The sequence below is a fragment of the Temnothorax longispinosus genome, chromosome 11 (assembly GCF_030848805.1).
Source record: "Temnothorax longispinosus isolate EJ_2023e chromosome 11, Tlon_JGU_v1, whole genome shotgun sequence".
In the NCBI taxonomy this organism is placed as follows: domain Eukaryota; kingdom Metazoa; phylum Arthropoda; class Insecta; order Hymenoptera; family Formicidae; genus Temnothorax; species Temnothorax longispinosus.
Window position 1 is genome coordinate 12,555,829 of NC_092368.1, and position 26,239 is coordinate 12,582,067.

The 26,239-nt window shown below is 33.6% G+C and overlaps 3 protein-coding genes and 2 long non-coding RNA genes across 9 annotated transcripts in view; 2 read left to right on the forward strand and 3 right to left on the reverse strand.

The window, feature by feature from the left end:
- Positions 1-26,239, reverse strand: part of LOC139821896 (probable ATP-dependent RNA helicase DHX37) — a 102,116-nt gene that overhangs the window by 74,269 nt on the left and 1,608 nt on the right. Inside the window, exons 6-7 of one of the 3 annotated variants that reach the window (XM_071793317.1) lie at positions 22,774-26,167; positions 22,112-22,636 (exon numbers count right to left, since the gene is read on the reverse strand). The exons of 1 other annotated variant lie outside the window; for it this stretch is intronic. In XM_071793317.1, coding sequence (XP_071649418.1) covers positions 26,115-26,167 — 53 coding nt within the window. In that variant the 3' untranslated portion in view covers positions 22,112-22,636; positions 22,774-26,114. Of the gene's footprint in view, positions 1-22,111; positions 22,637-22,773; positions 26,180-26,239 lie in introns of those variants that run through there. One more of the 3 variants, XM_071793316.1, reaches the window with a different exon arrangement.
- LOC139821900 (uncharacterized) lies at positions 11,542-19,940 on the reverse strand. The gene is made up of 3 exons (XR_011734385.1): positions 19,831-19,940; positions 14,551-14,722; positions 11,542-12,255 (listed from the first exon to the last, which is right to left on the reverse strand). It is a non-coding gene; the product is annotated as an uncharacterized lncRNA (long non-coding RNA).
- Positions 12,454-14,713, forward strand: LOC139821894 (zinc finger and SCAN domain-containing protein 29-like). 2 transcript variants are annotated; one of them, XM_071793311.1, is made up of 3 exons: positions 12,454-13,374; positions 13,666-13,785; positions 13,995-14,338. In XM_071793311.1, exons 1-3 carry the CDS (start codon positions 13,008-13,010, stop codon positions 14,147-14,149), a joined length of 642 nt encoding a protein of 213 aa, XP_071649412.1. In that variant the 5' UTR covers positions 12,454-13,007; the 3' UTR covers positions 14,150-14,338. The 2 variants fall into 2 exon arrangements, with proteins under 2 accessions (XP_071649412.1, XP_071649413.1); XM_071793312.1 differs by lacking the exon at positions 13,995-14,338 and adding an exon at positions 14,575-14,713 and having other exon boundaries at positions 12,746-13,374.
- Positions 15,400-17,522, reverse strand: LOC139821892 (uncharacterized). The gene is made up of 3 exons (XM_071793302.1): positions 16,525-17,522; positions 16,322-16,421; positions 15,400-15,977 (listed from the first exon to the last, which is right to left on the reverse strand). Exons 1-3 carry the CDS (start codon positions 16,713-16,715, stop codon positions 15,519-15,521), a joined length of 750 nt encoding a protein of 249 aa, XP_071649403.1. The 5' UTR covers positions 16,716-17,522; the 3' UTR covers positions 15,400-15,518.
- LOC139821899 (uncharacterized) lies at positions 19,908-22,128 on the forward strand. Of its 2 annotated transcripts, XR_011734384.1 has the most exons (4): positions 19,908-19,928; positions 21,142-21,269; positions 21,353-21,622; positions 21,803-22,128. It is a non-coding gene; the product is annotated as an uncharacterized lncRNA (long non-coding RNA). The 2 variants fall into 2 exon arrangements; XR_011734383.1 differs by lacking the exon at positions 19,908-19,928 and having other exon boundaries at positions 21,082-21,269.

A 26,239-nucleotide genomic window follows, 5' to 3' on the forward strand; every position in this document is an offset into this window, starting at 1 on the left:
GAAAAGCAGAAACTTTCAGCTTTTTAATGCAATTTGGTTCGTTATTCTATGATAATTTTTGAAAATTCTACGATGGTTTAAACAAATTGTTACATGCATTTTTTGCCTTTTTTTTATAAAATCAGCCACAAGTAGGTTCCAAATTGTTTAAAAAAAAAACGCCAGCAGGATATTACAGTATATACTTCATACTTTGACCCTACCAGAGAAAAAAAATTACAAAAATTTTTTGCTTTAAAATCAAGCTATTGACATTTTCAGTAATTTTTAAAATTTTTGATGAAACGTTAAAATTAAAATCGTCATAACTTGGCGAAAAACTGAGCTAGAAAATTTTTTTAAAAAGCAATCGAAAGCTTGAAATGTCTACTTTTAGGTCCTACATTGCAATATTCCTCATTTTCTTGCATTTTTATTTATTTATGTAAATATACGAGTTGTCGCAAAAAATCTTATTTAAACAAAGGACTATATATTTACTTATAGTAGTTTTGTATAAAAATTTACGTTTCTCGGGGATAATGCACTGTTTTCCACACCACCTCGGAAGTACAGTGCTAAGCGCGTTTTTTTCTACGTGATGTCCCCATTAGGTCTAATCCACTGTTTTTTTGAGAGGAATAAAGCAAATCAATTTCTATGGCTTCCGCCAAGAAATCTGGAGATTCGTCTTCGTAGCTGACATAGCATTTTTCGATTATATTAGGTGCTGCGTTAAGGCAAGTCTGGCCATGGCAATGTCTACATACTGCTGAACATTTTAAACCCATTTTTCTGCAGCCACAGTTGAATCCGCAATTTTTCGAGCAGTTGAAAAAAATGGAGTTTAACAGAGTGTCCGAAGCAGGTGGTAGCAAAGATATATTTAGGTATTATTGTTTTGCTAAATCAACGCGGCTTACTAAGGCAGTGAAATTATCTACTCTTCCACCAACATCTAGTGCTGCTCAACAGCATTTGTATCGGGTGTACTATCAAGTGCAAACATGGCTCGGGAACGATCTCAATCCTGAAGATTGGTTAGGATAAGGAGGAATAATATTTTGGAGCCGATTCCATCTCTGCTACCACCTGCTCCGGACACTCTATTAAACTCCATTTTTTGCAACTGCTCAAAAAGTTGCGGATTTAACTGTGGCTGCAGAAAAATGGGTTTAAAATGTTCAGCAGTGTGTGGACATTGCCATGGCCAGTCTTGCCTTAACACAGCACCTGATGCAATCGAAGATTGCTATATCGACAGCTACGAAGACAAACCTGCAGATTTCTTGGCGGAAGCCATGGAAATTGAAGAAGTTGACGCGGAAATTATGGATATCGAGCCAACGGAGGGAATTGAAGAAGAAGCAGAGACTTAATAGCAAAATGTGTGTTTTTTCACGTTTGCAAAAGAATGTTTACCATGGAAATTGATTTGTTTCATTTCTCTTAGAAAAACAGTGGATTAGGCCTAATGGGGACACCACGTTAAAAAAAAAACGCGCTTAGCACTGTCCGAGGTGGTGTGGAAAACAGTGCATTATCCCCGAGAAACGTAAATTTTTATACAAAACTATTATAAGTAAATATATAGTCCTTTGTTTAAATAAGATTTTTTGCGACAACTCGTATATTTACATAAATAAATAAAAATGCAAGAAAATGAGGAATATTGCAATGTAGGACCTAAAAGTAGACATTTCAAGCTTTCGATTGCTTTTTAAAAAAATTTTCTAGCTCAGTTTTTCGCCAAGTTATGACGATTTTAATTTTAACGTTTCATCAAAAATTTTAAAAATTACTGAAAATGTCAATAGCTTGATTTTAAAGCAAAAAATTTTTGTAATTTTTTTTCTCTGGTAGGGTCAAAGTATGAAGTATATACTGTAATATCCTGCTGGCGTTTTTTTTTTAAACAATTTGGAACCTACTTGTGGCTGATTTTATAAAAAAAAGGCAAAAAATGCATGTAACAATTTGTTTAAACCATCGTAGAATTTTCAAAAATTATCATAGAATAACGAACCAAATTGCATTAAAAAGCTGAAAATTTCTGCTTTTCAACGATTCTTCGATCATTTTTGTACGATGATTCGTTCAAAAGATATGACATTTTTTGTGCGCGCGTGCGACGCTTCAATTTATTTGACGTCTGTCAGCGCGCTCCGTAAATTTACCGCGCAGCGCATATCTTGCAAAATTTATTACGTGAAAAGTATTGCTTGTACAAAAAAACTTATAGAACATTTTTTGTAGAGAATTTTATAAGCTACAAATTTTGTAATAACTATTTTTGCCGTAGGACTAATGAATAAAGAAATATTCGCGAAAAACTGTTTTTCTTTACCTTTGACCCTCTGTAAAATTTTTAGCAGGGGTCACATCGATAGGGACTTTTCACATATTGTTTTTAACGACGAAATAAAGGTCCATGCAAAAATTTAGCTACATGCGAATTATTCCGCAGAAAAATCCTAATTTCCCTGTACTAAGTGACCTGTGTCACTTGCGAAACCCGGAATGCCACCTCAGTGAGTTTGGCAAGATCCGGAAGCAACGCTGACAGCTAAGTGTCGCAATTCGGGATTGTTGACCTTCGCGGCACAACATTATTAAGAATAACAATAAAATTTAATAAAATTTATTAAAATTGTTTAATTTCCATACAGCGCAGATGTTTGCAGTAACGTTTGTAGCAACGTTACAATATTATCCTTGGCGGAAAAAATTCTTCTCAACTTTTTATGCAACAACTACGCCAAACTACAACCAATAACAAAAAAAAATACGCGGAAACTACAAGTAAAGTAAAGATACTACGGCTGTACTTCCGAAAACGTCCATGCTCAGATTTAGGTGAAACTTTGTGAATAGGTTCCTTTTAGATAGAAAACACATATACCAAAAGGATTTTTTGCGACTCCAAAGTTTAGCAACTTTTTTAACATTTTTAACTTACTGTCTCCGCACATACATTTTCCACGCGAAACAAACCAAAACAGCTCTCAAGTAATGTAAACAACTATAAAATCATACACAAAGTACAAATATATTAGTTTATATACTCTGCTTTACCGAAAAAAGTGGAGCCCCCCGCAGGGAGGCGGAACCTACCCTTACAAAAAATATTACTAGCTGGTTAGTAATAAATACTTATTTTGTGTATTAATAACACTAAAATTAAGTATTTATTAGTACTTGAATCACTGTGATCCAAGTATTGCACAGTATTTTATTACTGGCCAGTAATTTATGAAAGTAGTATTTAATACAGGACGAGTATTGAATACTTAGTATTAAATTTCTGATGAGAAAGCATTTAATACTAGGTGATAAATACTTGTGTAATAAATACTTGTGTTGAATTATTGATGAGTATTTTAATGTTAGTACTGAAGTACTGGACCGAGGATTCCATGTGTAATACACATTGGCCAGTATTTTAATGTTAATACTCAAGTACTGAACTGAATATTTCATGTGAAATTTATCACTGACCAGTACTACAATTTGTATAGAAACATTATAATGGGTAATTCCTGATAATATTAAGGAAGAGAGATAAAAGTAATGCACAAATACATTTTATATAAAGGTCTGTACTAATTCGTCGTGATAAAAGTGTACAAGTTTTGAAATAGTATTGCGGATATTATTCTTATATCCAATTCAAAATTTTATTACTTTTTTTAAACTGAATTTGTTTCTTAAGATGATTTTTGAAAAATTATATATTTGCGCTGGTTATGACACATGTAGACTATATATAACACTTACATCAAATTAAGAAGTAGTCTACCACGTAAGGCAGTTGGCTCACGATCCAGAGGTCCCGAGTTCGAATCCCACCAAGGTAAGTGTGTTTTTCAAATACGAGAAAATATTTATAATTATAGACTGCATCTTAAAAAACAAATTTAGTTATAAAATAGTAATTGAATTTTGAAAAAAATAATTTTTTTTATACCGGGTAAATATCAGAAATCAAAATATCGGTGAGTAATTCAATACTAAGCACCAGTAGTTCTGTGTATAGTATTAATCACTACCTATAATATTTATCACTACCAGTATTTTTCCAGTATTTCCCAAATAAATATTGACAGTATTAAATCACTGAGATTTTTAGTATTTAGTCAGTAATACTTTTCTGTAAGGGACTGCCTCCACGCATACACTGTCCACGCGAACCGAGGTTCACGCACACCCCCCCCGTGCTTTCGGGGGAGGTGCGGTAGTTCCGAAATAATTCACGCATATACTTTCCACGCGAACCGAGGTTCACGCACACCTCCCCCCGTGCTTTCGGGGGAGGTGTGGTAGTCCCGAAATAGTTCACGCATACACTTTCCACGCGAACCGAGGTTCACGCACACCCCCCCCCCCGTGCTTTCGGGGGAGGTGCGGTAGTCCCGAAATAGTTCACGCATACACTTTCCACGCGAACCGAGGTTCACCCACACCCCCCCCTGCTTTCGGGCCGGGCCGGGCCAAGTATGCGTGAACTATTTCGGGACTTTAGTCAGGAAATTAGAGAATATATAATGTTTCATAATATATATATAATTTTTTTATTTGTTTTGTATATAAACTAATATATTTGTATTTTGTGTATGATTTTATGGTTGTTTACATTACTTGAGAGCTGTTTTAATTTGTTTCGCGTGGAAAATGTATGTGCGGAGGCAGTAAGTTAAAAATGTTAAAAAAGTTGTTAAACTTTGGAGTCGCAAAAAATCCTTTTAGTATATGTGTTTTCTATCTAAAAGGAACCTATTCACAAAGTTTTATCTAAATCTGAGCATGGACGTTTTCGGAAGTTTCGCCCCTAGATTAGTAGAGAGAGGCGAACTTTACCCTCACTTTGCTGCCGTCGCCATCTTGTGCTCGTATACCCGTACGATATTAATCTACTACGACGACTAGGATTGTTACTACGTTTACGCGAGCGTTACTTCTGTAGTAACCCAGATAGCACAGTAAATTCCTAAAATATTCCTAAAGTTTTCTTCTTTCCTGAACTGTGATTCTTTAAGAATTCATAAAAGTATACTTTAAGAATGATTTAGGAAGTTACATGCACCATAATTCTAGTTCCCGAAAACTTTTTAGAGTATTCATTTCGAATTATTTTCTATCAACAAAATGTATAAATTTATGCATTCAAGAGGATTATCGTTTAAGAACAGAGAGAGGATTAAAGGTGCGTTCGGAGAGACGCTATTAACGCTAATAGCGTCATTCTATCCTTTCCAGCAAACACAGATATATAACGATTATATTGCCACTATATAACAAAAAGTAACAGATACGAGTAACAGATACGAGTAACAGATATAACAAAAAGTAACAGATATCCGAGGGCGGAGGTCAGAAAATGCAAGGCAGGCACGTGCAAGCAGGTGAAAGCAAGCAAGCAAGCAATAGTCGAGAGGAGGCGAGAGGTCGTGGTCATGCGGCCGGGCGATCCTCCAGATCCCTTTTCGTGTGCCGTAAGACGGCTTGATGAGGTGTGTGTGTGTGTGTGTGCCATAAGACGGCTTGACTGTGAGTGCCCGGCGCGGGCCTGGAAAATGTCGCCGCGGGCGAGTAGTTGGTCCCTTTTCGGGGGGAGTGGATGCCGTCGGCGGATGGGCGATGGCAGCACCGACAGGTGAGTCGCATAATTCTACTGCTCGCGATCTGCCGACGTTTCACGCAAAATTACTGTGAAAACGATAACTAAACTAATGATAATTTTAACGATTATTTACAACTATATACAAGGCGATACGCCGAACATAATTAAATTAAATTAAAAACCTTTTCTGGAATTAGTTTGTGCAAAAGACATACATGTTTTTGCGTAGGAAAGGGACAAATATAAATATTTAATAATCATTTTATTAGAAATATTATTGCAAATTTTTTTCAAAGTATACATATATGTACCATTTGCTTATAAAATTCAATTAATTACGAGGGTTGTTCAATAAGTCCTTAGAAAATCTAAAAGAAGATTGTTAAAAAATAAAAAAAATCGAACCAAAATAACTTGTTTTTCTATCTTTTTCTAAGGACTTATTGAACGACCCTCGTATAATATGCAACTTTCCATAATTCCGAAAGCAAAGTGCAGATTAACAAATATATTTAATATATTAATAAATATGTCACTAAAATCTTCAGCACTCGGAGAATACATATATCTCTTCTCGCAGTTTAATATACATCCTTGGTTTCTGTAAACAAGTCAGCGCAGCTTTGTTTCAGAAGCCCGAGACGCTAGTCGAGATGCGGTAAAAGCAATGCAAAATCATAGAAGCGCACTTATTCTGTCGTAATTACTTGACGTATCTTACAGCGGCAAATTTCCGAATTGATGAAAAATGAAATTCATGTAAAGTAATAGCCGTACGTGCAAATGGTGTAAATACTTCTATACACGACAACCTTCTTTACATGCAAAAAATTTCAAGAAAGTATAGGAAAATTTAGAGAGCAAAGAATAAAACTATACGCAGAAGTAAATATTTCCATCAAGTATGGGACTTTTGAGAGCGCGTTTTACTATGTTAATTTAAGGGGATGCTGGAGCCGTAGCCGAACTCGATCGGCGTCGGTAAAGAAGACCGGCGAACTATATCTGTCCTTGTATAGACAAAGATATAGACAAGGATAGCACGCTACATTGCACGCACACATACGCACGATGCACACCGACATTATACTTTTATATTACGCTTCCAAATCTTGATTTGAGGGGTTTATCGATGTTTTTCTTGTTGTGCAATTCGGGGAAACTTGTTTTCGCGTTCGTACCAATGGTATATCTCTTATATGAAATACATCTTGTGACGAGCTGACAGCTCGCCGCAACTCGAGACGCCATATTGGGATAAGAGTAGGATAAGGAAATCTGTACTTCCGTAATTTTTTCTCGTTTTCTATATAAAATCGGAGTTTCCCCGAATCATTAATGTATGTACTGCAATTCTGGAGAAGAATTTTTAATTCTGTCAAATTAATACGACGCTACGTGCCGACAAAAAATGCCGGTAAAACAGACGGCTCCAGCATCCCCTTAAGGGTCGACAGGAGTAACACTACCGACCTCTGTCGGGTTGCTTAGCTGCGAGTCCGTATTTTATTTATTATAAATTTTTTAAGAGCCAAAATGGAAAATCCGGCTCTGTACCATCTTGCGCGGCTGATCTTACTGATTAAAACGAGCATAAGTGAAATGAGATTCGTTAATTAATTTGGCTAAAATTTGGGAAAACCGTTCCTAAGCAACTTTGCAGCTCTAAGCAAGCTTATTATTTATTATTTATTATTATTATTATTTATTTATTATTTATTATTTATTTTTAATTTTTTAAATTAAATTATTAATTTATTAAGTTATTAATTTTTTTTATTTTTTTTTCTTAAATTAATAGCATGTAAATGCAAATCAAATTGCACCGGGTCATGTGGCTGCAAAAAGGCAGGGTTAAGATGTTCTGACCTCTGTGCTAATTGCAAACAGAACGGCTGCCTAAATATGTTCGTATCTGACGAAATGAGCGATTCCGAATCGGATGAAGACTATTCAAATAGTGCAAATGAAGAAGAAGAAGAAGAAGACTAACAACTAATTTCCATCGTATCTCTTCTATGGCGGTTATAAATTATTTAAATATTCGGATTTCCTCGATTTTTCACTGTACAGAAATGAATAAAACACGAAATTGTTCGTAATTATATTATCTACAACTTTTATTTAAAACATTTTTCGATTCAAAAGTCCATTTTCGAGATATTAGCGAAAAATGCGCGACGCACATACGCGTTTTCGTTGCGTCGCAAAACTACTGGTGTTTAAAAAAATTCTATCTCTGCTCCATTTGGTCGTACAGACTTGAATAAAAAATGAAATTGTGCGGAATTTTGTAAGCTACAATTTTGATATCTACATAAATATCCGTAAAGTTGATATTTTCCGAGTTATTTGCGAAAAACTAATTTTTTGGACCTTTTGGACCTTCCCCTGCCCGCAACGTAGCGTCTACACGTAAGGACTTTTAATATGTTGAATAGTATCCTAAAACAAGCCGTTTACAAAGTTTCAGCCCAGTCAGTATTATTTCCTCCAAATCGACAAATTTCGAGTCATTTTACTGGGCTAATACACCATGCATAGGTAAATGTTTATATTTTAATGCATGTATGTGCACTTTTAAATGAATGTACCCCGATAGTAAAAGATGTGTAATATTATGTGACAAAATTTGGATAAAATTGTGAATGCTGCAATTATTGTCCAATATTTGCCCAGTTTTCCTATCTGGTTACATAATATATCTAAAGATAATATTGAATGAAAGTACAATATTAATGCTGTATATATATATAAATGTATATTATGCACTGCAAATTTTCCAGATGATGGGCCATCTTCAACTAATAATGATCCTTCTACAGAATCGCACATTATACCGGATACATCATTTTCAACTAATAATAATGATCCTTCTACAGAATCGCACATTATACCGGATGCATCATCTTCAACTAATAATGATCCTTCTACAGAATCGCACGCATTATACCCGATGCACCATGTTCTGTAGATTTCTCAAGAACAAGTAAAATAATTAATTTTTAATCAACTCTCAGTATCTTAATATTGTAATGTATTTTTAATTGCTTTAAATGTTATTATAGAATTGACACGTCCAATACCAGAACATTCGATTGACATTGAAAAACAAGAATTACTTGGAAAAATACAATTACTACGTAAGAAAAACTACAAGGTTAAAGCGAAAATAAAGCAACAAGAAGAAGGTCAATTTTTATATAAACTTAAGTGGAGCAGTTGTACGAACGGTTATAAATAGGCATCGCATACGATGCGAAACGTGCAAATCGGCTTTATTGAAATCTACTTCGTGTGATATTTCTGTGTCTGTGAAGTTAGCATATCATTTTCCAGCAGATCAAAAATAAAAGGCAGTTCTTGTCGCATGCAGTCGAGTTCTATAGTTCCTGATACTTTTTAGTAATAGTTCTGGTGATTTTACCCAAAAAACAGTCGATCGAAAAAATGATCTGCTAACTTCCCGTAGCAGATCATTTTCTAGCAAATCAAAAATAAAAAAGAGTTCTTGTCGCATGCAGTCGAGTTCTATAGTTCCTGATACTTTTTAATAATAGTTCTGTTGATTTTGCCAAAAAAAGTCCATTGAAAAAATTATCTGCTAATTTTCCAAAATCTCGGAGTTCCGGTTTATTTAAAATATTTTTCGAATAGTTCTGAGCATACTGAAGCATTTTCTAAAAAGTTCTCGACATTAGCAATGTTGTACGATTGTTTAAAAAATTAATACCGCCCAAAAACCGAGTACTTAGAAAGAATAGTGTGATATGCTGTACGAAATGTCGCAGTTCCGGTTTATCTAAAATATTTCTTGAATAGTTCTGAACATACTAAAGCATTTTCTAAAAAGTTCCTGACCCTGGCAATGTCGTATGATTGTTTAAAAAATTAATACCGCTTGAAAACAATCATTGCCAGGGTTTGGAACTTTTTAGAAAATGCTTTAGTATGTTCAGAATTATTCGAAAAATATTTTAGATAAACCGGAACTGCGACATTTTGTACAGCATATCACACTATTCTCTCTAAGTACTCGGTTTTTGGGCGGTATTAATTTTTTAAACAATCGTACAACATTGCTAATGTCGGGAACTCTTTAGAAAATGCTTTAGTATGTTCAGAACTATTCGGGAAATATTTTAGATAAACCGGAACTGCGACATTTCGTACAGCATATCACCCTATTCTCTCTAAATACTCGGTTTTCAAACGGTATTAATTTTTTAAACAATCATACGACATTGCCAGGGTCGGGAACTCTTTGGAAAATGCTTTAGTATGTTCAGAACTATTCGAGAAATATTTTAGATAAACCGGAACTGCGACATTTCGTACAGCATATCACCCTATTCTCTCTAAATACTCGGTTTTCGAGCGGTATTAATTTTTTAAACAATCATACGACATTGCCAGGGTCGGGAACTCTTTAGAAAATGCTTTAGTATGTTCAGAACTATTCGGGAAATATTTTAGATAAACCGGAACTGCGACATTTCGTACAGCATATCACCCTATTCTCTCTAAATACTCGGTTTTCAAACGGTATTAATTTTTTAAACAATCATACGACATTGCCAGGGTCGGGAACTCTTTGGAAAATGCTTTAGTATGTTCAGAACTATTCGAGAAATATTTTAGATAAACCGGAACTGCGACATTTCGTACAGCATATCACCCTATTCTCTCTAAATACTCGGTTTTCAAGCGGTATTAATTTTTTAAACAATCATACGACATTGCCAGGGTCGGGAACTCTTTGGAAAATGCTTTAGTATGTTCAGAACTATTCGAGAAATATTTTAGATAAACCGGAACTGCGACATTTCGTACAGCATATCACCCTATTCTCTCTAAATACTCGGTTTTCGAGCGGTATTAATTTTTTAAACAATCATACGACATTGCCAGGGTCGGGAACTCTTTAGAAAATGCTTTAGTATGTTTAGAACTATTCGAGAAATATTTAAGATAAACCGGAACTGCGACATTTCGTACAGCATATCATCCAATTCTCTCTAAATACTCGGTTTTCGAGCGGTATTAATTTTTTAAACAATCGTACAACATTGCTAATGTCGGGAACTCTTTAGAAAATGCTTTAGTATGTTCAGAACTATTCGGGAAATATTTTAGATAAACCGGAACTGCGACATTTCGTACAGCATATCACCCTATTCTCTCTAAATACTCGGTTTTCGAGCGGTATTAATTTTTTAAACAATCGTACAACATTGCTAATGTCGGGAACTCTTTAGAAAATGCTTTAGTATGTTCAGAACTATTCGGGAAATATTTTAGATAAACCGGAACTGCGACATTTCGTACAGCATATCATCCAATTCTCTCTAAATACTCGGTTTTCGAGCGGTATTAATTTTTTAAACAATCGTACAACATTGCTAATGTCGGGAACTCTTTAGAAAATGCTTTAGTATGTTCAGAACTATTCGGGAAATATTTTAGATAAACCGGAACTGCGACATTTCGTACAGCATATCACCCTATTCTCTCTAAATACTCGGTTTTCGAGCGGTATTAATTTTTTAAACAATCGTACAACATTGCTAATGTCGGGAACTCTTTAGAAAATGCTTCAGTATGCTCAGAACTATTCGAAAAATATTTTAAATAAACCGGAACTGCGACATTTCGTACAGCATATCACCCTATTCTCTCTAAATACTCGGTTTTCGAGCGGTATTAATTTTTTAAACAATCATACGACATTGCCAGGGTCGGGAACTCTTTGGAAAATGCTTTAGTATGTTCAGAACTATTCGAGAAATATTTTAGATAAACCGGAACTGCGACATTTCGTACAGCATATCACCCTATTCTCTCTAAATACTCGGTTTTCGAGCGGTATTAATTTTTTAAACAATCGTACAACATTGCTAATGTCGAGAACTTTTTAGAAAATGCTTCAGTATGCTCAGAACTATTCGAAAAATATTTTAAATAAACCGGAACTCCGAGATTTTGGAAAATTAGCAGATAATTTTTTCAATGGACTTTTTTTGGCAAAATCAACAGAACTATTATTAAAAAGTATCAGGAACTATAGAACTCGACTGCATGCGACAAGAACTCTTTTTTATTTTTGATTTGCTAGAAAATGATCTGCTACGGGAAGTTAGCAGATCATTTTTTCGATCGACTGTTTTTTGGGTAAAATCACCAGAACTATTACTAAAAAGTATCAGGAACTATAGAACTCGACTGCATGCGACAAGAACTGCCTTTTATTTTTGATCTGCTGGAAAATGATATGCCAACTTCACAGACACGATATTTCTCGTGTACAGGTTCTCACTGATCTAAGCAATTACTCTCGACCAGACACTTTTGACAAATATTCAGAGCTAATATTTTGTAGCGAATTGGTTTATTGTTTTTTACAAAATGCAGAGTTCATATTTCGAGAACGTGAAGAAGAAATTCTGTCAGGTGTAGTTACATTATCTGAAATGTTAGAAACGTTGCTGCCGCTTTGTATTACATACTAATTTCCACTGTGCCATTCTGTTGGAAAGCATATATCTTGAAAGCATATCTTTTTTCACGCATTTATTTCATCGTGCGTAAATTTAACAATACAATAGTTCGTAATAAATCTTCGAAGTGTGGAAGCAAGAGCGTTGGCATGAGAAATGCTGTAAACAAGTAATTACACTTGTGATAACATATAATGTGATAAACATTAAATATAAGTACAAATATATATATAAACATACCAAAGACACAACATAAGTACAAAGATACAATATAATTTATATGATTCAAGATAAAATTATAAAATTTCAAGACTTTTTTTATTTCATTATCCTGAATATCATACAGAGTGCATTAAAAATATAATAATTACTGCGTTTCAATATTCACTGCAAATAGATATATATACCACAAAACAAATTTATAATACATTTATATATGTTACGTATACTATAAATGTTCCATATTGGCAGTGAGCGGAAAACGGTTTACATGTCTCGTTCAAATTTTTCGCGCCCTTTTAGTACCAACATAGCGTTTTCGATTTGCGACTCAAACCGACTCGGGTCGCATCATGTATACAGGATTCTAGCATCATTGACGTGGAATACATACATATCTATGTATGTATTCCACGTCACCTAGTTTACATCGTGCATTTGATACGCGTATCAGGTACTATATTTGTACCAAATTCGTACTAAATATTTAGTACGCACGATGTAAACACTGCCGAATCAATTTGGTACGAGCGTATTAAATAGGAGTATCGTACTAAACTGATACGCGTACCAAATGATACAAATAACGATGTAAACGCATGAAACTCAGTTTGGAGGGAATTTAGTATTGAGCATAACCTCAATGCTAAAAACCGGTTACTTATGACTTGTAGCTCTGTAATTACGTAAAAATGTCTTGTAAAAAAGGATTGAATTGGGGAGAGGAAGAAACCCGAACATTTTTAGAGTTATGTACTGACAGACAAATAATTGCATTAATGGACGGAAAAAAACATAAACATGTAGATATTTTCAACTTATTAGTAGAAGATATGGAAAAAAAAGGTTTTTCTAAAACGGCCCAACAGATGAAATTGAAGTTAAAAAATTTAAAACTAGCTTATTATAAATGTAAACGTGAAAATAATGTTAGTGGTGCAGCAAAAAAAACCTGTCCATTTTATGAACAATTAGACATTTTGTATAGTACTCGGCCAAATGTGCAAGTTCTTAATGATTCTTCAGGAATCGACACTGCTAATGTTCAAAATGAATCATGTAAGTATCATAATTAATTTATATATAAATGAAATTAGCTAATTTATGTGAAATGCTTTAAATTCTTGAATTTTTTATCTTTGAATTTGTACTCAAAGCCTAGATGATACAAAGTACATCTTTTTCTGTTTCAAAATCTGTAATAAAAACTAATAAATAAAAGAAAGTAAAACATAAAACTTAGTTAACGTAGTATAACATCCACTCAGAATCCTACTCCTGAAACGTTCGATAGTGTACATACATAATCATTATTAAAATAAAGAAATAATTAATTGAATATGATTTCAGCATGTGAATATACAGAGGATTGTTCAACTATAAATGACAGTGACATCCCAGAAGAAAGCGAGTCTAGTTCAACTATCAGCAATGAACCTCCTAGAAAAAAGAAACGTGGATTGCTTTCAGGTATAGCGCTATTAAATAATATCAGATGTTTCTGGTCAATTAGCTGCAATTTTAATGTAATACCAACTTTAAATGTATAATGTACATACATATATCGTTGATAAAATTCTACATCATATAATATATATAGATTATTGTACATCAATGTTATGTAATATTGATATTAGCAGATAAATATAAGTATTAATATAGTTATAACAACATTACAGGTAGAAAAAGCTACGAAACTATTCTAGACAAGTATACAGAGAATCTGATGCTATCACAACTACAACTTTTATCAGATATTATTGTAAAACAAAATGACATGCAGAAAGAGATGATAAAAGTTGAAATGGAAAACCAAAGATTATGGGAGAAATAAAACGAAATAATAGAGAAGGAGCATGCATTTCAAAGAGAACAGATGCAATCTTTTGTGCAAGCGTTGCAAGTAATAAATTCTCAAGCTTCTCCATCAAATTATGGAATGCCACAAAATTTTCTTATGTCTCAAAATTATGGAATATCAACAAACTATAAGTTGCCACAAAATGTCAAAATTATTCCAGTATGTTTATAATAAAATTAGTCCTGTGTTAAGCGACATTTGCGTAAGCAGCATCCGCAAACTTGACAAATTTAATCGTAAAGATTGAGGAAGGAATTGGTTAATTCCGTTAAATCTGACAAAATTGACCGTTTCTCTTCTAAACCATTACAGTTGAATTCGTTAAGTTTACGGATATAAATCACGTTTTATAGTAATATATATTAATTACTTACATAATATAACATCTTGTTTAATAGATAAAAGAAGGAAGTATCATTGGGTCAAGCCAAATAAATAAATCAATGGCGTCAACATCCACATCTTCTACCAATAGACCAATGGCGTCAACATCCACATCTTCTACCAATAGACCAATGGTGTCAACATTCACATCTTCTACCATTACTGAGGAGAACAACAACGACAATTCAAAGGCATGAAAATTTTTTGAAACATACTGAGCAATACAAAAATAAAAGTATATATAAGTGGATATATTATATGAACAAAAAAGTGTTATAAAACATGTTAAGTTTAAAATTTTAATGTACTGAAACCAAAGAATAAGGGAACGGTACCAATACCCGAACATGTACCTATATCCGAATACCTTTATTATTTATAATTATAACGCGAGTTAAATTCAAAGATAAAAGTATTTTTTCTTGTAGTTTGAAACTTCAGTTATAATATCCAAACGTTTATTTTCATGAATTTATATTTTTTTAAAGGTATCCAGACACAGATACGTGTTCGGGTATTGGTACATTTCCTATGCTTAAGTGTTCGGGTATTGGTACCTTTCCCTTATACATATAACTATATATAATTATAAGTAGGCATAAGATAACTATAAGTAAGAATATAAGTATATATTATAAGATGAACCAAAGTGTTATAAAATATATTTAGTTTAAAATTTAATAACTAATGTACTGTGAAATCAAAGTATTATAAATATTAAGTTTAGTACAAGACATTTAGATACAATAAGGTAAAATGTTATTAAAATTTAAACCTGTTCAAATGCATATAAAAAATATTAAATAATATAAAAAATGTTACATAAATAAATAGAAGTATTGATTAATATTTAATTTATTATATATACATATACACATATTTATTAATACACATTAGCTAAGAGTAGAACTTCAACAGACAAAGTAATTCCGTTTTATAATACTTCAAAGACAATTGTTTATCTTAATAGTGTTTTTCGAAGAGGAAAGTTTGCGGCTAAGTAATCTTTTAGACATTCTCGTATAATAGTAGAACGTATATTGTCTCGTTCACAATTTATTTGTTGTCTTGGTTGTACAAATACTTCATCTAATTCAATAACCGGTTGCAACCACTCTTGAAGAAATCTGTCTTTATTGTCTTCACAAAAATTGTGCAGCACACAACATGCAACTATAACTTGAGGTACAAATTTATAGTTACAATCCACTTTTTTCTGTAATATTCTCCATCTAGCTTTCAGTCTTCCAAATGCCATTTCCACTGAAACCCTTGCGGAATTGAGGTAGACATTAAATGATTCTTCTTCAGGTGAAAGAGAACCAGAATAACTCTTCATTAACCATGGCAGAAGTGGATAGGCTGGATCTCCAACTATCATGAAAAGTATTCCTTGGCCGTTTACATGTTTTTCCATCTATAACAAAATGAAAGTTAAAAAAAAATAAATCAGTCTCATATATCAACATATATATATATATATATATATATATATATATATATATATATATACATATATATACAAACATATAAAATTAATAACAAATATGACAAATAGTTTACAGTTATTTAAATTGAATTATATATTATTATCTACAATTTATCAGTTCCAAAATGTACAGATAAGAAAAAAAATTTATATCGATATGAGTAGACTTGTCAAAATAGGCACTAAGTGAAATAATCAGTCAAAATTCATTTCAAAGTCGATTCTACTGACAAGAATCAAATACATAATTTATAAATAACAAAGATAAAAACCTGTGGTATTATTTCTTGTGAGTGTTTGTATAATGTACTATCTTTGAAAACTGCAGCATCATGAACACTACCAGGGTGCTTGGCAAAGACATTACGAAATCTGTAAATAATATTGTAAATGTAAATAGACAGTTATTTGTATATATTTTCAGAATAGACATTTTCTTATTAATATGTATATTTGTATCATATCTTTCAATTACCTTCCATTATGATCAACTATTGCTTGAACATTGTAAGATGCCCATCCTTTTCTATTTACAAAATCTCTATAACCTTCTTCTGGTACTGTAATAGGTATATGTGTTCCATCGATGCAACCAAGTATTTGAGGGATATGAGAGATGTTTTCAAATTGCATTGCAATATATTTAGCTTCATCTTGATTTGGCATATTAACCCTTCGCCCGTAATCTGGGTCGTAAATGGCACAAGCCGAAATTCAAAATAGAATACCGCCGAAATGAAAAAGGGGGGGGGCTTGCTTTTCCTCGTAAAAAAAGTAGGTAGTGGGGAGAACTCATGCCCAAAGTTTCGTTGGAATTCGCCAGTGTCACAGTGTGCTTGACCAGCAGCGAGTCAAAGTGCGTCCAGTGCCAATATTGACCCTGATTACGGACAGTGCCAGACTTTCGTGCAAGGAAGTAAAATTAATTTAACGTCATTTTCATATTACTACAGTTATTTTTAACTTATATAAGTGATATTTTTTTATGATTGTGTATATTATATATATATATATAACCTCAAAATGTGAGTGGATGAAAACACGTGTAAAAAGAAATTACATGTACTTTCAGAGTACAATGGATGATCAAGCGACAAATATCAGATATTATTTACGAGAAAGACGATTTTATATGATTTTTTAATAAAATAATGTAAAAATTACGCTAAAAATCTTATTTTTCTTTAACTCAAAAAACGCCATTTCCAATCCTCAGAATAATTATACTTTTTAAAAATGACCCATATACAGAATTTTTTTCTTGAAAGTACACATATTTAACTATAAAACCTCGTTGGAATTTTTTATTTTGATTTAAAATTCAATGAGATATGATTTTTTTAATAAAAATGGATTTTTATGAATTTTTTGCATAAAGAATTATTTATAAACAATTTATTTTATAATGAATCGCTAAATAAACTTTGGGATTATAAAATAGGATAGTATACAAGTATTACAGAATTTTTTCAGATTTTTTGAACACTATTTACTAGGTCAAAATAACGACAGGACATTTACGACCCAGATTACGGACGATGCCAGTCAAATTATAGTTTACGGGCGAAGGGTTAATATAAGCGGGAGCTAAAACTTCATTAATTGCTTTCACAACTCTGTAAAGGTATTTTTTCACTGTTGACTTATGTACACCAAATACATTTCCAACTACTCTGTATTCAGAACAACTAGCAACTTTATACAAAGCTATAGCAAGTTGTTTTTTTACAGATACAGGCTCCCTCTAGCTTTCAAAAGTTGCATTTTTGGTTTTAATGCATCTTCCAGTAAATCACGCAATTTTAAAAAATTCATTTTTGACATTCGAAAACTTTCGACCCATTCAGAATCAGTATATTCATTTAATACAATAGAGTCCCAAAATTCGTAACTTCTTTTTTTCATCCATATTCTTCTGTATTGTATGCCTGTCGTAATTAGTTGTGGAGGTATCGGATTGTTTATTATTACTTTCCACATAAAAATTAAATTAAATTTTTGTTCCAAACATAACCTTAGTAGACGTTGTAATAAGGCTCGCCGTTTTGCTCTTATTATTAGCATCATGCGTCTTCTTCGAGTATATTGTAAATTTTGAAACATAAAAAACCTGGCCATACACTTTGACACACTATTATTATTCATATTTTCTTGTTTTCATTCAACTAAATGCTACATCACTTACGAAATAAACTTAATTTGCTATTCTCAATACCACCAGTAGGAGGCAATCAACATGAATTAAATTCGTATTATTTTTTTCCCTTAGTACATGCTTAGGCCGGTATTCATAGTTATTTAAGACCGTCTTAAGTTCAATCTTAAGATGTCATGACCCAATCACAGAGCCGTATTAGCGTTTTAAGACATTACTTAAGACAGAGAGAAACCATCTCAAATGAACAACTTAACAGAAATTAATAAAAGGTCTAACAAAGAAAAGAAGCACTCAAATTAGGAATGTCACCCTTGCACGCACGAATCAAATTCATGGAATGTATATTACATATTGCCTACAATTTGTCTTTCAAGAATAAGTGGTCAACAACGCCAGAAACACGCGTTAAAAAAGAAGAAACAAAAAAAAGAATACAAGACGCTTTTTATAATAAACTTGGACTGAGGGTAGACATCGTTAAACAAGGTTCCGGATCATCTAATGACGGAAATACTTCTCGACGATTTTTTGCTGATCCAAAAATCACAGCAGAAATAACTGGAGTTGACGAGAAATTGATCAGAAGATTTTCCACAATATTACAAACAATTAATTGTGGTGAAGAAATAAATTCAGAAAAATTCGGTTCTTATGCGTACAAGGCAGCGGAAATATTTATTGAAAAATATTCTTGGTACTTTATGCCAATTACCGTTCATAAAATTCTTCTTCACGGTAAGGAAATTATAGAAAATGCCTCGGAAAATGCAGCGTTACCTGTTTGGGACATTATCGGAAGAAGCTCAAGAGGCAAGAAATAATTAAGGATTATAAACGATATCGACTTAATCATAGTAGAAAATGTAGCCGTCTGTTTACAAATGAAGATGTTATGCATATGATGCTCGTGTCATCCGATCCGTTAATAACTAGTTTAAGAAGTAAACCACATCAAAAAAATTTAGACTTAAGCGATGATCGACGCAAGAATTACTTTGCTCTTATACGTAAATTAAATGTAAATTGAATTTTTATTTAATTTCAATCAAATACTTGTTCCTATCATTAATTTTTAATAAATATACACTTTTGCAATTTTTATAAGTCAACATTGAAAGGTTCTATGATCATTCATTGCATATTTTACAAGTAACATAATTTTTTCCGCGATTTGCGCAAACGGCTCCACTGTGCGCCGCGGCCGCAGCATATCCCCTCTAACTGGCTAGTTCGGACACGAACCATTAGCACGGACGCAAACCATGTGCGATTACCGAGCGAAACGACGTAGTTGATACGCACTTTCTCAGGCGGCGCGTCGGAAAATGTGACACAGAAAAATTGACGAAAAATGCCGGGATGGCCTCTCTCAGGTTTCTCTCTGCTTAAGACGATCTTGAAGACTATGAATACCGGCCTTAGTACATTCGATGTAAACGCGCCCGTACTAAAGCTTTCATGCGCACCAAATTTAATACGCGTACCAACGTTTCGACGATGTAAACTAGGTCAATTGATGCAACCCGAGTCGGGTCGAGTAGTAAATCGAAAACGCCATTATAATCTAGAGCTCTACTAATAGCGTCTCCCCGAACGCACCCTACATCTCTATGGTCTACTTACACCATGGATCCGGGGGTCGATTGTGGGTCCGTTCGGGGAGCTCGCTACCGCGCTACCAAGAAGACTAGAGACCAGGAGACCGAACTCCAGTGGTGGGGGTGAGTCAAAATTAGCCCAGTAAAATGACAAAATTTTGAGGAAATAATACTGACTGGACTGAAACTTTGTAAACAGACTTGTTTTAGGGTACTATTCAACATATTAAAAGTCCCCACGTGTAGGCGCTACGTTGCGGGGAGGGGAGGGTCCAAAAGATTCCAAAAATCAGTTTTTTGCAAATAACTCGGAAAATATCGACTTTACAAAAATTTATGTAAATATAAAAATTGTAGCTTACAAAATTCCACACAATTTCGTTTTTTATTCAAATCTGTACGATCAAATGGAGCAGAGATAGAATTTTTTAAACACCGGTAGTTTTGCCTTGACTCGAGAGTCCATTTTCGAGATATCAGCGAAAAATGCGCGACGCGCGTACGCGTTAGCCTCTATTTGAGAGTCCATTTTCGAGATATTAGTGAAAAATGCGCGACGCGTGTACGGGTTTTTGTTGCGTCGCAAAACTACCGGTGTTTAAAAAATTTTATCTCTGCTCTATTTGGTCGTACAGACTTGAATAAAAAACGAAATTGTGCGGAATTTTGTAAGCTACAATTTTTATATCTACATAAATTTCCGTAAAGTTGATATTTTTGAGTTATTTGCGAAAAACTGGTTTTTTTTTTTTTATTTTGGACCTTTTGGACCTTCCTCTGCCCGTAACGTAGCGTCTACACATGGGGACTTTTATATGTTAAATAGTACCCTAAAACAAGCCTGTTTACAAAGTTTCAGCCCAGTCAGTATTAATTCCTTCAAATTTTAAAAATAATTCTATCTCTGCTCTACTTGGTCGTACAGACTTGAATAAAAAACGAAATTGTGCGGAATTTTGTAAGCTACAATTTTTATATCTACATAAATTTTCGTAAAGTTGATATTTTCCGAGTTATTTGCGAAAAACTGATTTTTGGGACCTTTTGGACCCTCCCTCCCCGCAACGTAGCGTCTACACGTGGGGACTTTTAATATGTTAAATAGTACCCTAAAACAAGCCTGTTTACAAAGTTTCAGCCTAGTCAGTATTATTTCCTCGAAATCGACAAATTCGAGTCATTTTACTGGGCTAAATGTGGTCCGGCGCTGTTCGCAGTATGGTCGCCGGCCAATTCATGAACTACGCTACGCATGGTAGAAAGAAAACACTGTTTTCTTTCTACCATGACGCTACGTGCTGGATAAGTTCGAATCTTTACGTCGTTTGTTCTCTAGTCTTCTTGTTTGTTGCAAACCGTTTAAAACAAAGTGAAATCATGTCTAAAGTGTGTTGCATTGTGAATTGTGAGAGTAAATGTCCCAATTTGGATTCGAATAAAAGGACGCTATTTGGATTTCCAAAGGTAAGTGTATTTGATTGAAATAAAAATGAATAACAATCATTTTCTCAAGAACATACAATCAGTTTGATTTTTTCACTTTTCAGGATTCTCATGAAAATCAAATCTGGATAGATAAGATTTCTCCGTTTTTGAGTAAGGGAAACGCTACTCGAAAATATTTACGTATTTGCGATAAACATTTCAAGGACAACGATGTTGAGCGGACTTTTCGAACTGTCTTGAAAGATGGAACAATAAACGAAATACCACGTGAAAAATTTAAATTGAATCAAGGTAGTGTACCATGTATTTTCGATGTACATCAAGATAATTTTGAAGAAGAGTCCATGGATGCAGGAGACGAAAGTTTATGTGTAAGTTGAAAATCGTTATAAATTATGCTTTGAAAATATATTTGAGATATTCTCTACAAAAAACTCACCAACGGCTATTTAAAGTTCCCGTCGGACGCTTTATTCAATCTCTTGATCGCTATTGAAAGAGCAATTCTCAAGACAATTGGTGCCGAGGAGCTGAATTGTTATTCTTTCCAGCGCATAGCAGAGAATATCCTCCTCGAGAGTTTCCCGTTCATTGGATGTCAAGAACATAAGGGAGCGTTGACAAAACGGGTGATTCATTATTATACATTAAGCAGAGCACATATTCTCAGTAAAACTTACAATAAAATATATGATGAGAAGAAAGTGGAGATGCAAAAACATCGAAAACAATCGAAACTTGGTGAAAAATCTGCAAAAAAATAAAAACGAGTGTTCGATAAAAAAAAGACTGAATAAAAGTTATGTTATTAAAGTTATAATATATATTTAAAGTTATGTAAAAATATAAGGAGATAAATATAAAGGAAAAACCATAATTTTATTTTAAAAAAATTACATTGCATTTTACACATCCAATATCAATAAACATTTTTATGTACAATTTAGCTGTTCCGAGGAAGCTATTATCAATTTCATTACAAAAATTTATATGCTTTGAAAAACCAAGAGTTTATCAATACAATTCAAACTTTCAACAATATCTCTCACTGATTCTGGCTCAGGTATTAGCCACTTTATATGGTTTTGTTTAAAATATATCTCTCCGTTCATGTTCGAATCAATGATCATATTTAATTTTATAGTATAATCATTCTCTGCTTTAGCAAATATTATGCGATGATCTTGCACAACAAATCCCCAACTTTCATGTGGCAACTGAATGAGTTTTGCATTCTTTCGTAGATATTGAAATAGACAATTTTTGCATGTCTTTGCAATTCTGTAGTCGCCGTGTATTTCACAACCTGCTTTTACGAATCTTTCCTCAATTTCTTCTCGATATTCGCCCATGGTTGCATCAATTACTTTTCCAGACTCAGTGCCCTATGCAAAAAAATTCAATTGATTATATTTCACAACACAGAATATCGTATTTTTTTTATCACTTGTTTTATCCAAAAAAAGTTTCCTATGTGAACTTCGTCGTTCCTAAGTATCATATATTATTTATTAATACTTACGACATCAAAATTAAATTCAGTGTTTACATCTGCCAAGATGCCAAGCTGATGTTCTTGGTTATGTTGCACGAAGCTCTTGCACCATCTTGCACCGGAAATCCAGCACGCCGTAGTTCATGAATTGGCCGGCGACCATACTGCGAACAGCGCCGGACCACATTTTGACTCACCCCCACCACTGAAATTTTAAGGAGTTCGGTCTCCTGGGTCTCTAGTCTTCTTGCGCGCTACCAACGCTAACGCTATTAAAGCCCCGGACACACAAATCGACGGAAGACGTAAGACGTAAATCGTAAGGAAATCCACTAATCAGAGTCGACTATTCCCCTCTTCTTCCCTCTTAAAGAGGGGAATAGTCGACTCTGATTGGTGGATTTTCTTACGCTTACGTTTTACGTCCTTACGGCATTTTATGTGTGAAGGCCTTAACTCCGTTCATAGAGTTATGATAGCGCTAGCGAATGCGACCTCCATGAACAGCAGTAGCGTACTAGCGTAGCGTTTCGTAGACCCCTGCGCCGCCAAATTTGAAAAGCTGAGTTAATAGATGCTGCTGTATCAATTACTTTTTTAATATTTTCAGGGCAGAAGTTGAGAGTAGTATGTGTGTATATGAATACGATTCATTTGTAGTAAAACAACTTAAAAAAATTATTTTATGAAACTCATGTTTGCAAAGCATTTCTGGATCCGACTCTTCAAAGTGTTAGAGGTGTTGCTGAATATCTCGCAGACAAGCAGCAATCTCCTGAGGAATTTTTAATATATATGATCCACAAAATGGTTCCCTTGAATATTAGAAATGAGCAGGTTAGATTATTTTTATATTTTATTTATTAACAAGTGACGTGTTTTAGATTAGATCATATTTTAACAAATATTTTTATTCTAGTAAAACTTATTGTCCAGTTGAGTGACATTGTTTTTATATAAAATGAGAAATATAAATAAATATATTTTTTAATTATATATCCATATTTGGTTCCATTTGGATTATATGCTATATAAAATTAATTTATACTTTTAATACAATAAAAAAAATTAGTGTACTTGAATTTTGTCCATTAAGCTATATATAACTTATTACAGTTTTTATAAACTATATATCTAAGCAATACCTAGTCTAGGTAATTTACAGTATCTAGATTTACAAAATCTAGGCTTAATATTGTAATTAAAGCTATTGTAATTAATATTGTGATTAACAGCTTCTATATTAATCACCAAATATAAGATTATTATTTTTATGATATATATAATAAGTTAGATTCTCACGTTTAGTTTTACTTTTTCATAATATGGCATTTAATAAAAGAAGCAGATTATTTTAATAAATCGTGTGAGCTTCTTGGAGTTAAAAAATTACGAGTTGGCTGGAGTTAAAAAATTGGAGTTGGCTGCGAAACATACAAGTATTATTCCTCTTGAAGATCCTATTCTTGTCGAAGTTAAAAAGTATTTACATATGTCAGAATCTATTATCGAAGATCCTCTACAATGGTAGAATAAAATGAAGTTGTCACTGCCGAATTTATACAAATTTGGTATGCTGCATTTATGCCATACCGATTACAAGTTTAGCATCTGAACGCGCATTTTCTTCTGCAGGTTTGCTTATCACAGCAAAACATTCTTCGTTAAAATAATCAAAATTTAATAAAATATTATTTATTCTCGATAATTATTTTAAATTAATAAAAGATATGTATTTAAAGTCAGTAAAATAAGTTTTACATTAAGTATAAGTTATATTATTCATATCTGATATCTGATGGTCATACCAGTGAATTACATTTTATTTTTGCTACGTATGATGGTCAGGAATAACATTTTAAGATAAATTTTTTTTTGTAAAAAAAAGATAGTAATGCTAATAAAGTGATCGTATTTTGAAAACAAGTGCTGAGTATTTATTGTTTGCTATTTTTGTTCATATTATTTATAAAAAGTTAAAATTGAACTTTATTTTAAGTCAGAAGGATTTAAAAAAATGTATTATAACGCCGCCGATAAATTATCACTCGCCCATTCCGCCGCCGCTGAAAGAGAAAATTATCGGCGAGCTTTGCCGCCGCCAAACTATTTTGGTTCAAACGCCGCAATTCACTACCATTCACTATTGCGCTGTTCATATAGCCTGTAAACGCTAACGCTATTAATGCACTACCTCGGAAGGAAGAGCGTTGGTAGCGAGCAGTTATGACGTATAATACTACCAGTAAAGGCCTTCACACATAAAATCGCGTAAGAACGTAAAACGTAAGCGTAAGAAAATCGACCAATCCCAATCAAGTATTGTGCTGTCCGTAACCACAGTAGGGGGAAATACTTGATTGGGATTGATCGATTTTCTTACGCCTACGTTTTACGTCCTTACGACATTTTATGTGTGAAGGCCTTAATGACGTCACGACAGCGTTTGGTAGCGCTATCATAGAGCTTCGCGAACAGCCAGTACCGCTAGGTAGCGCTAATAGCGTCTCCCCGAACGCACCTTGTGTATCTTGAAATAAGGTGAAAATTACGAAAGTGAGGAAATTCATTAGCGTATCTACGATTTCATTTGTCGAAATCTAGTAAAATCTGTTCACTTTTGTAATTTTTACCTCGTTTCTCAAGATACACAATCGACCCCCCGGACACCCCGGATGGGCCGGATGGCCGCTCTCATAGCGAATTCGGGCGCTTGCACTAGTGCACACTGAGTGCGCACTAAGGCTTGTTCTTAATCAATTATTATATTTACAGATCATTTTAAATACTTCTTAGGCCGGTATTCATAATCAGATCTTATATTTCAAGACCGTCTTAAGTAATATCTTAAGATGCTAATACCCCTAAGAGCAAAAAGTCGACTTTAAGTCGACTTGAAGTCGACTTCTACCAATACTGACTTGGCAGAAAGTCGACTTTTTTAAGGACGAAAGTCGACTTGAAGTCGACTTGAAGTCGGCGAATGTCTCAAAAAACGCCGACTAAAAGTCGACTTTCCGTCATGACGGAAAGTCGACTTCCCGCCAACTTTTAAAGTCGATAAAATAAACCGCCGCCGCGTACGTCTGGAGGTCGGTTGTGTATCTTGAAATGAGGTAAAAATGACAAAAGTTAACAGATTTTATTAGATTCTGATAAATAAAATCGTAGATACGCTAATGAATTTTCTCACTTTTGTAATTTTTACCTCATTATTTCAAGATACACAATCGACCCTTTGCTGGAAGGCTAAAACTGATGCATTTCAATTTTTTTTTTATATATAAAATAATTTAATTATCTAAAAAACTGTATAATTACAATCCTAATGTTTTATTCTTAATTACAAAGGCGGCCACTGTGTGCCGTCATATCTGTGCCACTTCTGCGTGCGCGGATTCCGGCAGCAACTTCTTGTAAGCTGACAACAGAACTAAAATTATAAATATATAATATCCACAGACTTTTATACTAGACCATTAACATCTATGGA